We start from the raw sequence: 13,622 nt of genomic DNA, 5'->3' as shown, positions 1-13,622 counted from the left end.
TATTCACAAGTTAGCTTCTACATCACAATGATAGCCACACTTTGGCTGCAAGGTCCTTTGGGATGTCCCAAGGATAAAAATGGCCCTATAAAAATACAAACGCCTCTTAACTAGTGGCAATGGGTTCTATTCTATTTCTATTCATTCTTGGAACATGGGTGTCACAAGCAAGCTATCTATTGCCTACCCAGAGATGGTGATGGGCTTTTATCTTGAAATACAATAGCAGTCTGATACAACTGGGAATGGACAGTAGAGGCAATGGTAAACCAAACTGGATTTTATCACAATCCAAAAACTTTGTCATTTTTACTGATACAAGTTTTCTTTGTAAACTAAAGCTAGATTGTCAAACTTACATGGCAGAATTTGAATTCCTAGTCTCTTAATTATTCATCTACATCTCTGAATTACTTGTCCAATAATATAACCACTACATGCCATTCTTGCTCCCAGAAAAATACATATTTTTCTGAAGGAAACAAACAGTGCAAGACAAACTTTCCTTGTAGTTGATCTGCAAACCGTAATGTCCTTTCTACTATGCAAATACCTTTTTTGAAGCATATTAGGAATCATCTTTCTCAGCCTTGTATTAGCATTACATCTTTGGACTTGCACTCAGCACCTATCAAGCTGTACAGCCCACTTGTTTTGTATCAACAACCCTTGGCTTATCTTCTAGAAAGCTTTTGCACAAAATAGTAATCCATTACTCTCAAACTGGTCACCTCACTGCATTATACCATTCATTAAGAATCCATTTTCACAATTTAATTTTCTTTTAAGGAAGCCATGTAATTTATAGCACATCAAAAGACGCACATCACGTGAATAATTCTCTACACAATCTCCTTTAAAATAGATGCAATTTGTTATTTTGACAATTATCCTAAATTTAACGTCTTTGGGTTTACATCCCTCCTGTCAGTAGAAATAACATATTTAACTGTATCATTACCAGATTTTGAATAGTCCCCACAAACCAATGTGGAAAGTACATAAATAGCACTAACCCCAACAACTGAGTGCTAACATCTCTCAGTGCAGCACTCTGTGCTATCCACTTCAGTGCTGCCACCCACCTTCTAACTTTGACAGTACAGATCTCCCTCAAGTATTGCAAGAAAGTGAGTCCAGATTAAAGACAGACTTGTATTCATATAGCACCTTTCACAACCATTGGATATTTTGAAGTGCTTTATACCCAATGACGTACCATCAGTTGTAATGCAGGCAACACTGCTTGTACAGCTGCCACAAACAGCTATGGGAATAATGGGAAGTGTGTTTTTGTGATGCTGGTTGAGAGATAAATATTGGTCAGGGGCACAGGGGAGAATTCCCCCAATCCACTTCAAGTAATATCATGGGATCTTTTAAGCTGAGCTGAGACAGTAGGGCTCAGTTTACTGTTTCATTTGAAATACAGCACCTCCGGCAGTGCAGCACTTCCTTAGTACTGCACTGGAATGTCAGCCTGGAACTTAATGCCTCACGCGGGGCTTGAACCCAAAATGCCAAGGACATTCCCACCAAGCCATGAATGACATCACGGAGAGGGAGAATCACATTCTGAAAACAGAACCCATCTGGTTTTCCTCCACTAAAACTAAGACAGAAGGAAAATCTGGCAGTGAACAAACTCCACCCAATTTTTCATTACTCATTCCACTCAACAGCTGGTGTTAAAAATATAACAATCAATCTTTATTCTGAAGGTTTGGAACGACAAGCTTTCTGAACAACTCATACAATTACACAGGATATACAGCACAAACAGGCCAACCAGTTCATGCTGCCATTTATGCTCCACTGAAGCCTCCTCATATTTCCTCACTCATCTAAATCTATGCTCATAACTTCTCTTTCATTAGCTTCCCTTTAAATCCATCTATTCTATTCACCTCAACCACTCCCTGTGGTAGCAAGATTCACATTCTCACCATTCTTTGGGTAAAGAAGTTTCTTCTGAATTCCCAATTGAATGCCTTGGTGAATGTTGGATATTGATGGCCTCAGTTACATTCTTCCCCACAAGTGGAAACATTTTCTGTACCCACTTTCATAATTCGAAGGTCACTATTATGTCACTCCTTCACCTTTTTGAGAGGAAAGAGACTAAATTATTCAATCCTCTCCTGAGATGTATATCCATACATTTCTGGTGTAATCTCTACACCGTCTTCATTACTTTTGCATCAATTTACCAAATGGTAATGAACTGTACACAGGCTTAGCATAATCTCTCTAATTTTCCAACGGTATTGTAACTCACCCTTGCACACCATTTCCTATTTTGGAGATTGGGAGAAGGTGAAAATGGGATAAAGTGCAAAAACAATTGGATCTCTTCACTTAACTGTTGTACTTTTACAAAATATTTTTGCACTCTGTTAGAAAAATAAATGGTAGTTTAAAGGTATTTATATTTGTATTGGCAAACAGAAATGAGGTACATCCTAAATGGGTTTAATTTAATGTTGCTGTGGCTGGAATGGTAAAACCTATTGTTAGATTCATGCTGGACAAATGTGTTAGTATGTGTGGAGTTGGTTTCAAATCCAACTGTTCTATTGTGCTTAGAGGGGATCATGGCATGAAGAGTAAACAGAAGCTAACAGAAGCTCACAGAAGCAGCAGTGGTTGCTTAACAATTGTGGGCCTAATAGACTAGAAAGGTCTTTTCAAAATTTAGTTTTAGCTGAATATATTGCAGTTAAAGTACATCGGAGAGTGAACATCTCTCAACTCTTCCAGGAGAAGTGGACAGGACAAGGGAGCAGCAAGAGGTAGACTTCCCAAGGAATACGATACACAACATAGGAACTAGGAGCAGGAATAGGCAACTTAGTCCCTCGAGCCTGCTCTGCCATTTAATGATTATGGCTGATCTCATTTCAGCTTCAACGCCTGCCTGTTCGCCACAGCCCTTCAAATTAGTTAATTACTAATTAACAAACTGTCCACCTCTTCCTTAGTCCAGATAAGCTGGGGATTGGGACAGATCCTCCACAATCATCCTCTACATCAGTGCCCCACAAGGCTGTGTCCTCAAGCACCTATGATACTCCTTCTACACATATGACTGTGGCCAAATTCTCCTCCAACTCAATTTTCAAGTTTGCTGACGATACTCCTACCATGGATCAGAGTACAGAGTACAGGAAACAGTACAGGAATGAGATACAGAATCTGGTGAACGACAATAATCTCTCCCTCGATGTCAACAAAACGAAGGAGACTGTCATCGACTTCAGGAAGCATGGTGGAGAACATGCCCATGTCTACATCAATGGGGGCGAAGTAAAAATAGTCAAGAGCTTCAGGTTTTTAGGTGTCCAGGTCACCAACCTGTCCTGATCCCCCCATGCCAACATTATAGTTAAGAAAGTCCACCTAAGCCTCTACTTTCTCAGAAGAGTAAGGAAATTTGGCATATCAGCTACAATTCTCACCAACTTTCACCGATGCATCATAAAAAGCATTCCTTCTGGTTGGATCGCACCTTAGTGTGGCTCCTGCTTTGTCCAAGACAAGAAACTAAAAAAGGTCATGAATGTAGCCCAATCCATCACACAAACTAGCCTCCCACCATTTACTCTGTCTACACTTCCTGCTGCTGAGAAAAACCAGCCAGCATAATTAAGGACCCCACGCACCCTGGACATATTATCTTTCACCTTCTCCCATCAGGAAAAAGGTACAAAAGTCTGAGGTAATGTACCAATCAACTCAAGAATTGCTGCCAGACTTTTAAATGGACATACCTCAAACTATGTTGATCTTCCTCTTCACCCTATGGCTGTAACATTACATTCTGCACTCTCTCCTTTCCTTCTCTATGAATGGTATGCTTTGTCTGTATAACATGCAAGAAACAATACTTTTCACTTATATTAATGTGACAATAGATCAAACCAAAGAAAGAATGGCTTAAGACTCATGTAAAGAGAAGAGAGACCAAGCTATCAGAAGAATTCAAAAAGAAAAAGTAAACAGTGTTCTGAGTTAAAGAGACAGCTTCAGTAACTCAAAAGTTTGATGCCATCTTAATAGAGCCCAGGAATCAATAGTTAAAGAAATGGTGAACGGTTTGTACCACAGTCAAAACAAAGAACTCCCGAAGAGGGAGGATAAGAAATTTGCTGTTGAAAGTTGAGTGAAAACTTTGTTTCAACAAGTAATTTATGAAGCCAGGACTGGATATCATAATATAAATTGCTGATAGAAAGCATTGTTGAGGAAGATGATTTTAAAGCATTTTTTTAGGAATAGAGCTTGAAAACTTTGTGACAATCATTTGGGTGGGGATTCAGAGGAGAAACTTGGATTCAGAGTAGAGGGTGTGGATTTGATCACAGTCAACTGATATGACTTTGTATTACCATGGCCACTGTAACTTAAGATATACTTTGTAATTTGTGTTAACCTTAAAATCTGTGTATATGTGTGAAGCTAAGGGGGTATAAAGAAGTATTGTATCGTAATCCAACTTTTCATGTGTTTAATAAACACTTTTTCTCTTCTTATTAAAGCTAATTAGTGGTCTTGTAACTGAACTAAAAGTTACAATGTTTTGTGCCAGGATTCCATTCGGGGATCTTCTTGTCCAGTTACAAAATCCACTGGGATCCTAACAATGCATCCATTACCTCTAACTCCTACAACACAACATTTCCTTTGTTTGAAAGTAAACATTTTCAAATCAATTGAAGGGGTAGAGCTCCCATAATGTCAGCCACCATTAGCAATAGTTATCATAAGCATCACCTGCACATAGTCCAAGTTACAAATGTTGCATGGTAATGACGCACATTTACAGGTGCATTCAGCAAAGCGACAAATGGTTCTGTCTGCTTAACTGCAACACCAGTACTAAAGAAGCTTTCATTTGACTAGCACCTTTCACAACATTCCTAATGTCAAAATTAACTGCAAGTGTAGTTAGTGTTAACAGAGGGAAACCCAGCAGCCTAAATGACCTGATAACCTCTTTGATGATCTTAACTGAAGGATAAATATAGACTAGGACACTGGGAAGAACTAATGTGTTCATCAGAACAAAAAAAGTCACAAGAATGGTTCCAGAGACATGGGACTTCAGTTATGATAAAGTGGTGAAACAGGACTATTCTCCTTACAGAGGAAAGTGAAGGATAAGAGGAAATTTGAAAGAGGTATCCAAAGTCATGAGGTCCAGACAGAATAGATAGAAAGAAATGGTTCCTGTCACCAGAAGCATTAAGAGTCAAGGACACAGATGGGCAAAAAGCCAGAGGCATAATGAGGAATTTTAAACATAGCACAGGTATAATATGGAATGCTATGCCTGAAACAGTGCTGGAGATAGATTCAATCATACCTTTCAAGAGAGACTTGGACAAGTACGTGAACAGAAAAAAAAACTGCAGGGCTATGGAGGAGGGCAGAAGAGGGCTACCCATGTTGCTCTTGCAGAGAGTTCACATAAACACAACGGGCTGAATGGCCTCCTTCTGTGTTGTAACCATTCTATGATTCTAATGTATGCCATGATATTTTCCCCAAGAGGACAGAGGGGGTTTGGCCTAGTGTCTCATCTAGCAATTTGAGAATCTATATGCAGAAGTAGACAGCTGCAGTTTCCTTCAAGTGCTCAATTCATCTGCCACATTCCTCTGCCTGTTTTTTATCATTTGAGCAAGGCCAGCATTTATTGCCCATTTATAATGGCAGTCTGAAGGAAGTGGTGATCCAGCTTCCTGAAACACTGCAGCTGATTTGGTGCAGCTTCGCCCACATTGATAAAGTTCTAAGCCAGGACAGTGACAGACTTGGAGGGGAATGTATTCAGGCGATGGTGTTCCCATGCATCTCTTGATCTTGTCCTAGGTGATGGAGGTTGTGGACTTTGGAGGTGCTACCAGAGCATCCTGACTGTGCATTGGTTGTGGAGGGAGTGAATGTTTAAGATGGTGAATGGGTTGCCAATCAAGCTAGCTGATGTCAAGTTTCCTCAAGTGCTTTTGGAGTTGTAATTACTGGTAAATGGAAAGTATTCCATCACACTCCTGATTTGAGCATTTTAGATGGTGGACAGGCTTTAGGCAGACAAGAAATTAATCACTGCCACTAAATTGTCAGCTTATAACATGTTCTTGTCATCATTTATATGGCTAGTCCAGTTGAGTTTCTAGTTAATGGCAATCCCCGGGATACAGATGTTGGGGGAATTTGGTGATAGCAATGACATTGAATGTCAAGATGGTTATATTCTCTCTTGTTGGAAATGGGTAATGAAGCAAGCATCTGCCAAGTAGATGGACAGAGACATGAAAAAACAAAAGTGGCAATCAAGTAGAACATAATCCCAACAGACAGAAAAATGCAGCAACCTGGTGTGTACACAAACTGGTCTTCATGTTCCAATAGCAAGCTTTTTGCTTACAGAAATAATCATTTAGTTTTACTACACAACAATGATGTTGTGGGAATACCTATGCATTAATGCAGGTATCCTGGCACAGTGACAAAAGGACCAACACAACACCACAAGTCAATAGTACATGACTGCACAATCTTCAGCTTCAAAAAAAATCAGCCTCCGATGTTTTTTGAAAACCAAAATGGAGATAATGCAGGAGAGAGCAAGATGAAGTAAAAAGAGGGAAGGCTAGGAATGAAAGATCATAAAACTTCCTGTGCAATGATAGAATGCACCAAAGCCTGCAGGCAGGCTACTTTCTCACCCTATTGGTTTAGGGATGGCATAACACCGACATAAAAATAAACTCCTATGTGCAAGGTCAAACCATTGCAAATTCAGACATTCAATTTATAATGTCCTTATGGAAATCATTAGTAAACGTAATGAAAACCAAGCACAGGATCCTCTGGGACAGCACTAGTCATCCCTAACCAACTCACTTTCCATAACCACCCTATATTTCCCTCCCACGCACATAAACAACAGTTTAATCCTCTCCCAAATGACCACTATAATTACAGTTTTCCCATTCTTCCTTTCTATCCCCCAAGAGTTTGCATTATAAAGTTAGCCTGAATGTGTTATTGCGTATCAAATATTACGCCTGGGCTCATTCCCTTGAGAACCCAAGGCACTTTACCTTATCAATGACTTGGAATTCCGCCTGAAAAACTTTGATACGCATCAGTATTGCTGTTCTAGCTTTTTTTTAAAGAAAGACAGTAGGTATTCCAATTTATATCCTTTCCAGATGTCTCTGGAGAGCATCCAGTTTTAATTTAATGGTTTATTTTATTAATCTTTTTCCTCAGCAATCATTCTGTAGCTCTTACATTTTATAAACACTCTTTCCTTTCCTTACCCTGACAACAATCCTTTATACCCAAGAGTTTTAAGCCCCTTAGATTAAATAATGACTTGCTAAGTGCTGATCTGGTCCCTTATTTAACAGCCTGAAGCAACAGACCAAATTTCTGTACAAGTTCTGCTTCATTTCAACCACTCCAGCAAAGTAATCTATGATTAAAACATTCCCCAATTTTGGAAACACATACTACTTTGTTCTTCAGTTCCAGAATGATTTGATCATTGTCCTGGAGGAATTATGCTGTTGCAAAGTTTTCCACCCAAACTAAGTCAAGGATGTTGCCAGCTGAACCATCACTGAGCTTCAGGAGCTCCTACAGACGAAAGATTCCCTCCCCACTTTGAGAAATAGCCTGGTGGGTATTCAATTTTCGTATATTCAACTTTGCACCATTCTCTCTGACAAAAGGTTCTCATTCCAATGGGTACATTTCATGCTCAGTTCTTTAACTTCCTAACATGCTCATGGATGTATGCATAAATTGCTGTCAGGTTCTAGGGTTTATTTTATTGGTACAGTAACATAGTGGTCATGTTAATGGACCAGTAATCCACAGGCCAGGATTGATAACCCAGAGAAATTGGTTCAAATCTCACAATGGCAGTAGGAAATTTAAATTTGGTTAATTAAATAAATCTGGAATATAATGCTAGCACCAGTAACTTATGACCGAGAAACTATTCAAATGTCGTAAAAATCCATTGGGTTCACTCACATTGTATAATAAAGGAAAGCTCCCCTTCTTAGCTGATCAACTGATAGGAGACTTCAGACCTACTTTCAATGTGGTTGGTTCTCTACCTTCCTCTGAACAGCCCATCAAGGTACTCGGTTGACTCTGCCACATTCTCTGGGGTCATCAGGAGTTAGCAATAAATGCTAGTTTTACCAACAATGCCCACATCTTGTAAATAAAGCAACCTGCCCAACACTATGCTATTTTAATCAAGCTTTTATATAATTTAGCATTTATTTCATTCTGCCATTAAATTAGAGACTCTCAAATTTCATAATACATTACATCTTGCTTGCTATAATTGCCTTCTGTTCCTGCATGGCTCTTTCAACCACTCAAGTCTATAGCATTTCTTGAAAAACATCCTTTCCCCTCATTAAAATAGTGCCAAAAACTACTCATATTGCTTGTGCAGATACAAAGAAAAATATATGCATTTTTTTCTTAAAGTTATTCTTAGTTTTAGATGGTTGCCAAGTCTCTAAAATAAAATACCATAGATTCTTCCATTGAAATAATTTAACCCCAAAATCAAAAACTAGCAGTCAACATTAAAGACAGGAGCAGTTATCAGTTTGCAAATGCTGTCAACTTCTTCCTTTTAAAGTAATATTTTGCAACACTAGATCAAACTAAACTGTTTTGAAAAGATTGTAAAAGCACAAAACCGCTGAGATACAAAATGACAATGTATAATTGTGTATTGTAATAAAAGCAACTGCATTAACCTGAATGGATGTCAACAAGTCACTCAATCCCAATATTATAACAGCATGCAACACACCACGCATCGTTGCACAACACTTGCCAGAAGGTTTTATTTCATTTTATATAGCTATCCCAAAACATTTGCTTCCACATACTAAAAACTGGACTGATTTTGGATATTCAACCATAAATCACCAGATATCTAGTCAAGGCATATGTATCCCATTCATGTCCAAATATTAAAAGAGTTAAAAATTCCTTCAGCCATTGTGTTCCAGGAGACACCAATAGAACCTGGGGGTTTTACTTTACACAATTCTTCCATGCACAAACCTAGGCAGTGGATATGACTACACAATTCAACTGTGGAAGCATCACTATCAAAGTTCAATCACATACACAGCTGCAAGTCACTGACTAGGGATTTTTTCCCTTCCTCTGCCATTATTCCCCTCATTTCAAAGATCAGGGAAAACTATCCACACGCTCATCCCCAGTGAGAATCAAGAATAAAACCTGGGTGTTGCTATTTTATTTAAAATGAAAGAAAACTATGAAATCTAAGCCCAGTGTATTTCTTTGTATCTGTTTGATCAATTTTGTAAAATGTTCTGATTCCAGTTCCCAGACTGGCCCAAGTCTCATGTGCAAAGTTGAAGCATTTCTTACAGTTTCAGGGCATCCTAATGAGTGCTCCCTCTCTCAATGATCTCAAGCATTTCATAGAATCAATCCTTACAGTGCAGAAGGCCATTCAGCCCATCAAGGCTACACCAAACAATCCCACCCGAGCTCTACCCCCTGTAACCCCTGTTAATCTCTCAGCATTAAATGGGTAATTTAATATGGCCAGTCTACCTAATCCACACATCTTTGGAGTGTGTGAGGAAACCAGATCACCCAGAGGAAACCCATGCAGACAGGGAGAGAACATGCAAACTCCACACAGATATAGTCACCTAAAGCCAAAATTGAACCCTTGTGCTGCGAGACAGCAGTGCTAAACATTAAGTCACCATGCTGTCCTTATGGGACGAAGCACCAGCAGATAGGAAAGGACCAATCAGAAAGTAAACATTAAAATTTTATGCAATACAGAAAAGTGACAGAGGGAAATTACACCAGCGGGGAAAAAAATCATGGGAACTAGACTTCACACGTGTTCAGGAAAGAGGGAAAAATCACATGATCCATAGGAAATGGTTCATCAGGATATACATACACTTCACAAATCAAACACTGGTCGGTAATTGCAAGTTGGTTGCTGAGTTTATACATTTGGCTAGCTGCATTCTCAATAACGTAGGATGCATCAAGTTAAGGCGCACGTTGTCCTTGGCGGTAAGTATTCTTGACAAGATTATTTTGGAGGAAGTAGTAGATTGTGTGCAAAACAAATGAATGAGGCCAGTGTGGCCAGCTGGTCATCTAACAAAAGCACTGAAATAGAATAATTGCTACTGAAAAGATTTATAAGACAAGCTTTTGAGCATCATGTGAGTGAGGGTGTGTGAAGTGTACAAGAAGTTATTTTGAAGCTCACTGTACTATGTAGGCCACTGTATCGACTATGTTACACACAGCAAGATTCCACCTCAGAAACAAACGGGGGCTGCATACTGACACAGTGGTTAACATTGCTGCATCACAGCACCAGGGACTCGGGTTCAATTCCTGGCTTGGGTCATTGTGTCTGGAGTCTGCACATTCTCCCCATGTCTGGTGGGTTTCCTCCCATGGTCTAAAAGACATCCTGGTTAGGTGCATCAGCCAGGCTAAATTCTCCTTCAGTGTACCTGAACAGAGTGTGGTGAGTAGGGCTTTTTCACAGTAACTTCATTGCAGTGTAATATAAGCTTACTTGTGGCACTAATAACCATCAGATGAGTAATCAGACAATCACCATTCTGGGGAGACTGTCATAGGGTCTTCCACAAGGGAGCCCTGGGAATACAAAAACATTACAGTGAATGATCACGGTAGACTGTGTGCACCAACATGCCAAATAATTGACACCCTTGGAAAGTGTAGGTTTGCTGAGAATAGACCATGAGACTGCCAAAGCTAAGAAAGAGATTGTGCATATGTGAGAACAACAATTACAGAAATGTGCACAGTGGAGAATGCAATTCTGTGGCATCTATGGTCAGCCAAGAATATTAACTAAACCTCAACAAGTCAGCATTAGAAAATGTGGAACGAAACTACAGCGCCAACAAATATTTTAACCTCTGTCAAGTTTGCCATGAGATCATTTCAAAGAATCCTGCAAAAAAAGTAGTTACATTGTCTTTGCACTGACAATGAATGTTCAAAGGTCACAGGAACACATAAGACAGCACAACCATATTCAATTAGATAACTCTGAATCGTTCCCCAAGTCAAAAGACAGCTCATTGCTGTGCAAGCATATCCCTAAAGTTTATATGCTTAATCTGGATGATGTAAAGAATTTACAACATATCTTTGCAATAAGCCCAGCAAATGTGTGGTAAAATTGACTGGCCTCTATCAGTTCTGTATTATGCTACGATTCTCATCCACTCTGAAGCAATTTAATAATCACTCTCTTTCCCAACCAACAGCAATGAATAAGTGCACAACGTGTGGTGCGGCTTAAACCATTTCAACCAGTTAAATTTGCAGGGATTACACCAAGTTAAAATGTAGAGAATGGGGGTGCAGGGGAAGAGACCACAATTGGTATTAAATACTTCCAGGCCTATACAGGGAGTGGGTGTAGTGTGAGAGAAAACACACAATTATCCAAGAATCCTATCCACCTCTGCTGGAAAGTGGGAGTTTAATGGTGGGAGGCGACAGAATTTGGTTAAAATGCTCCTCACAGCCTTTTAACATGAACAATCTAGGTTCGTGATACTGAAGGGCAATTTAAGTTACCAGGGAGATAGTCACCCCAGAAAAAAAATAGGATTTGCCTCACAACCCTATTCAAAATAAATGGTGTCTTGTTACAATATCTGATCAAATTGCATTACGTTTAACAGTCTTCATAGACTGCAAGTCTCCTGCTTAATTTGGATAATAACGGCTTACAATAAAACAAACCACAATAGTCACTGTTGATAACGAACCATGTTGACTTGCAGCAGGTTTGGTTGAAGTTCAGTACAACAAATAAATGGCAAGCAACTGAATATCATCGTTTGAAAACCAAGAACATTTAAAACATGGGGATTAATCCTTGAACAAGGGTCACAACAAAAATCCAAAGTGCAGAAAAGGAGACAACATTTAATTCCAAATCGATTTAAAAACACACACACACACACACACTTCCCTTGGCAAAACAGACAGGGTTCAGTGATAATAACAGTTCGAGGTTAGAGATATTGTGTCAAATGCACATTTAACACATCTCTGCGCTACAAAAGCAATACACTTGATTAGCAACAAGTTTGTTACAATATAAATATCAAATAAGCAGGATGAGGGAAGGAGATGAGATACCCGTTATAACTCGGAAACAAACACATTCCAGGGACACCCCACCCCCTCCCCATTGTCAGCAATGTCTGAACAAAACACAAGAGAGTAGAGGGGGAAGCTGTGGAGGCGACAACTACATCACCCGAGGATCTAAGGAGGAAACCAATAAACAGCAAGCTTGAAAAATTAATTTGAAAATACAATCTGGTAATCGGTTTAATACGTGAGGAGTGGCTGCTGTTGTGGGCTAACTGAGATAAGAAAACACTGACTGGGCTGCAGTCCTAATCCCTCCTCAGTCATGATCCCTCCAATCCTACACTCCCCCTCTTCACCCCCCCCGCCATCCACACTCCCTCTCTTCTTCCCCCCCCGCCATCCACACTCCCTCTCTTCTTCCCCCCCCGCCATCCACACTCCCCCTCTTCCCCCCCCGCCGTCCACACTCCCCCTCTTCCCCCCCCGCCGTCCACACTCCCTCTCTTCTTCCCCCCCCGCCATCCACACTCCCTCTCTTCTTCCCCCCCCGCCATCCACACTCCCTCTCTTCTTCCCCCCCCGCCATCCACACTCCCTCTCTTCTTCCCCCCCCGCCATCCACACTCCCCCTCTTCCCCCCCCCGCCATCCACACTCCCCCTCTTCCCCCCCCGCCATCCACACTCCCCCTCTTCCCCCCCCGCCATCCACACTCCCCCTCTTCCCCCCCCCGCCATCCACACTCCCCCTCTTTCCCCCCCCGCCATCCACACTCCCCCTCTTCCCCCCCCCGCCACCCACACTCCCCCTCTTCCCCCCCGCCATCCACACTCCCTCTCTCACCTACTCTTCCTCCTCCTCCCTCCCTCACTCACTCACTCCCCTCTCCTCTCTCCGGGGAGCAGTTGTTAGATTGTATCGCGGACTGTAACAATCCTTACCCTGCGGATCCGCTTCCATCCTGGATACAGTAACAAAAGTTGAAGGGATGAGGGGGTGGTTGATGTGGTCTAACCGGGAGTTAACTCACTAACTAACAGGGTGAAAGGCTCGCTGGCTCACGAACGGTTTGTTTATGAATCGCCTCGAGACGGAGTGCTCCAGCAGCACTGCAACGTCACCCAGTCACGTGGCACCGCTGATAGCCCCGCCCTGGTCACGTGACCCGATGACGTCGTCCGTGGGTGGCCGCAGCAAGTTGCATCTCCATAGCGCCCTGAAGGAGCTGTGACACGCCTCAGTGTGCTTCATCACAAGGACGTTACCAAAGTAAATTTATACATAACAGGAGATATAGTAGGTGATCAAAAACTTGGTCAAAGAGATTGATCTCAAAGTGGCTTAAAGGAGGGGATGAGGTCTGGGGCTAATAGGAAGGAATTCCAAGGCTTAGTGCTCAGGAAGCTAAAGACG

General features: G+C 41.0%; 1 protein-coding gene across 1 annotated transcript in view; it reads right to left on the bottom strand.

The window, feature by feature from the left end:
- Positions 1 to 13,328, bottom strand: part of LOC145355027 (cytohesin-3) — an 86,490-nt gene extending 73,162 nt beyond the window's left edge. The window contains exon 1 of the mRNA XM_080206802.1: positions 13,151 to 13,328. Coding sequence (XP_080062928.1) covers positions 13,151 to 13,169 — 19 coding nt within the window. The 5' untranslated portion in view covers positions 13,170 to 13,328. The remainder of the gene's footprint in view (positions 1 to 13,150) is intronic.
- Between the last annotated feature and the right edge of the window lie 294 nt (positions 13,329 to 13,622).

The sequence above is a fragment of the Carcharhinus amblyrhynchos genome, chromosome 18 (genome assembly GCF_965287045.1).
Source record: "Carcharhinus amblyrhynchos chromosome 18, sCarAmb.v2.hapA, whole genome shotgun sequence".
In the NCBI taxonomy this organism is placed as follows: domain Eukaryota; kingdom Metazoa; phylum Chordata; class Chondrichthyes; order Carcharhiniformes; family Carcharhinidae; genus Carcharhinus; species Carcharhinus amblyrhynchos.
This window is presented reverse-complemented; position numbering and strand designations above follow the sequence as displayed.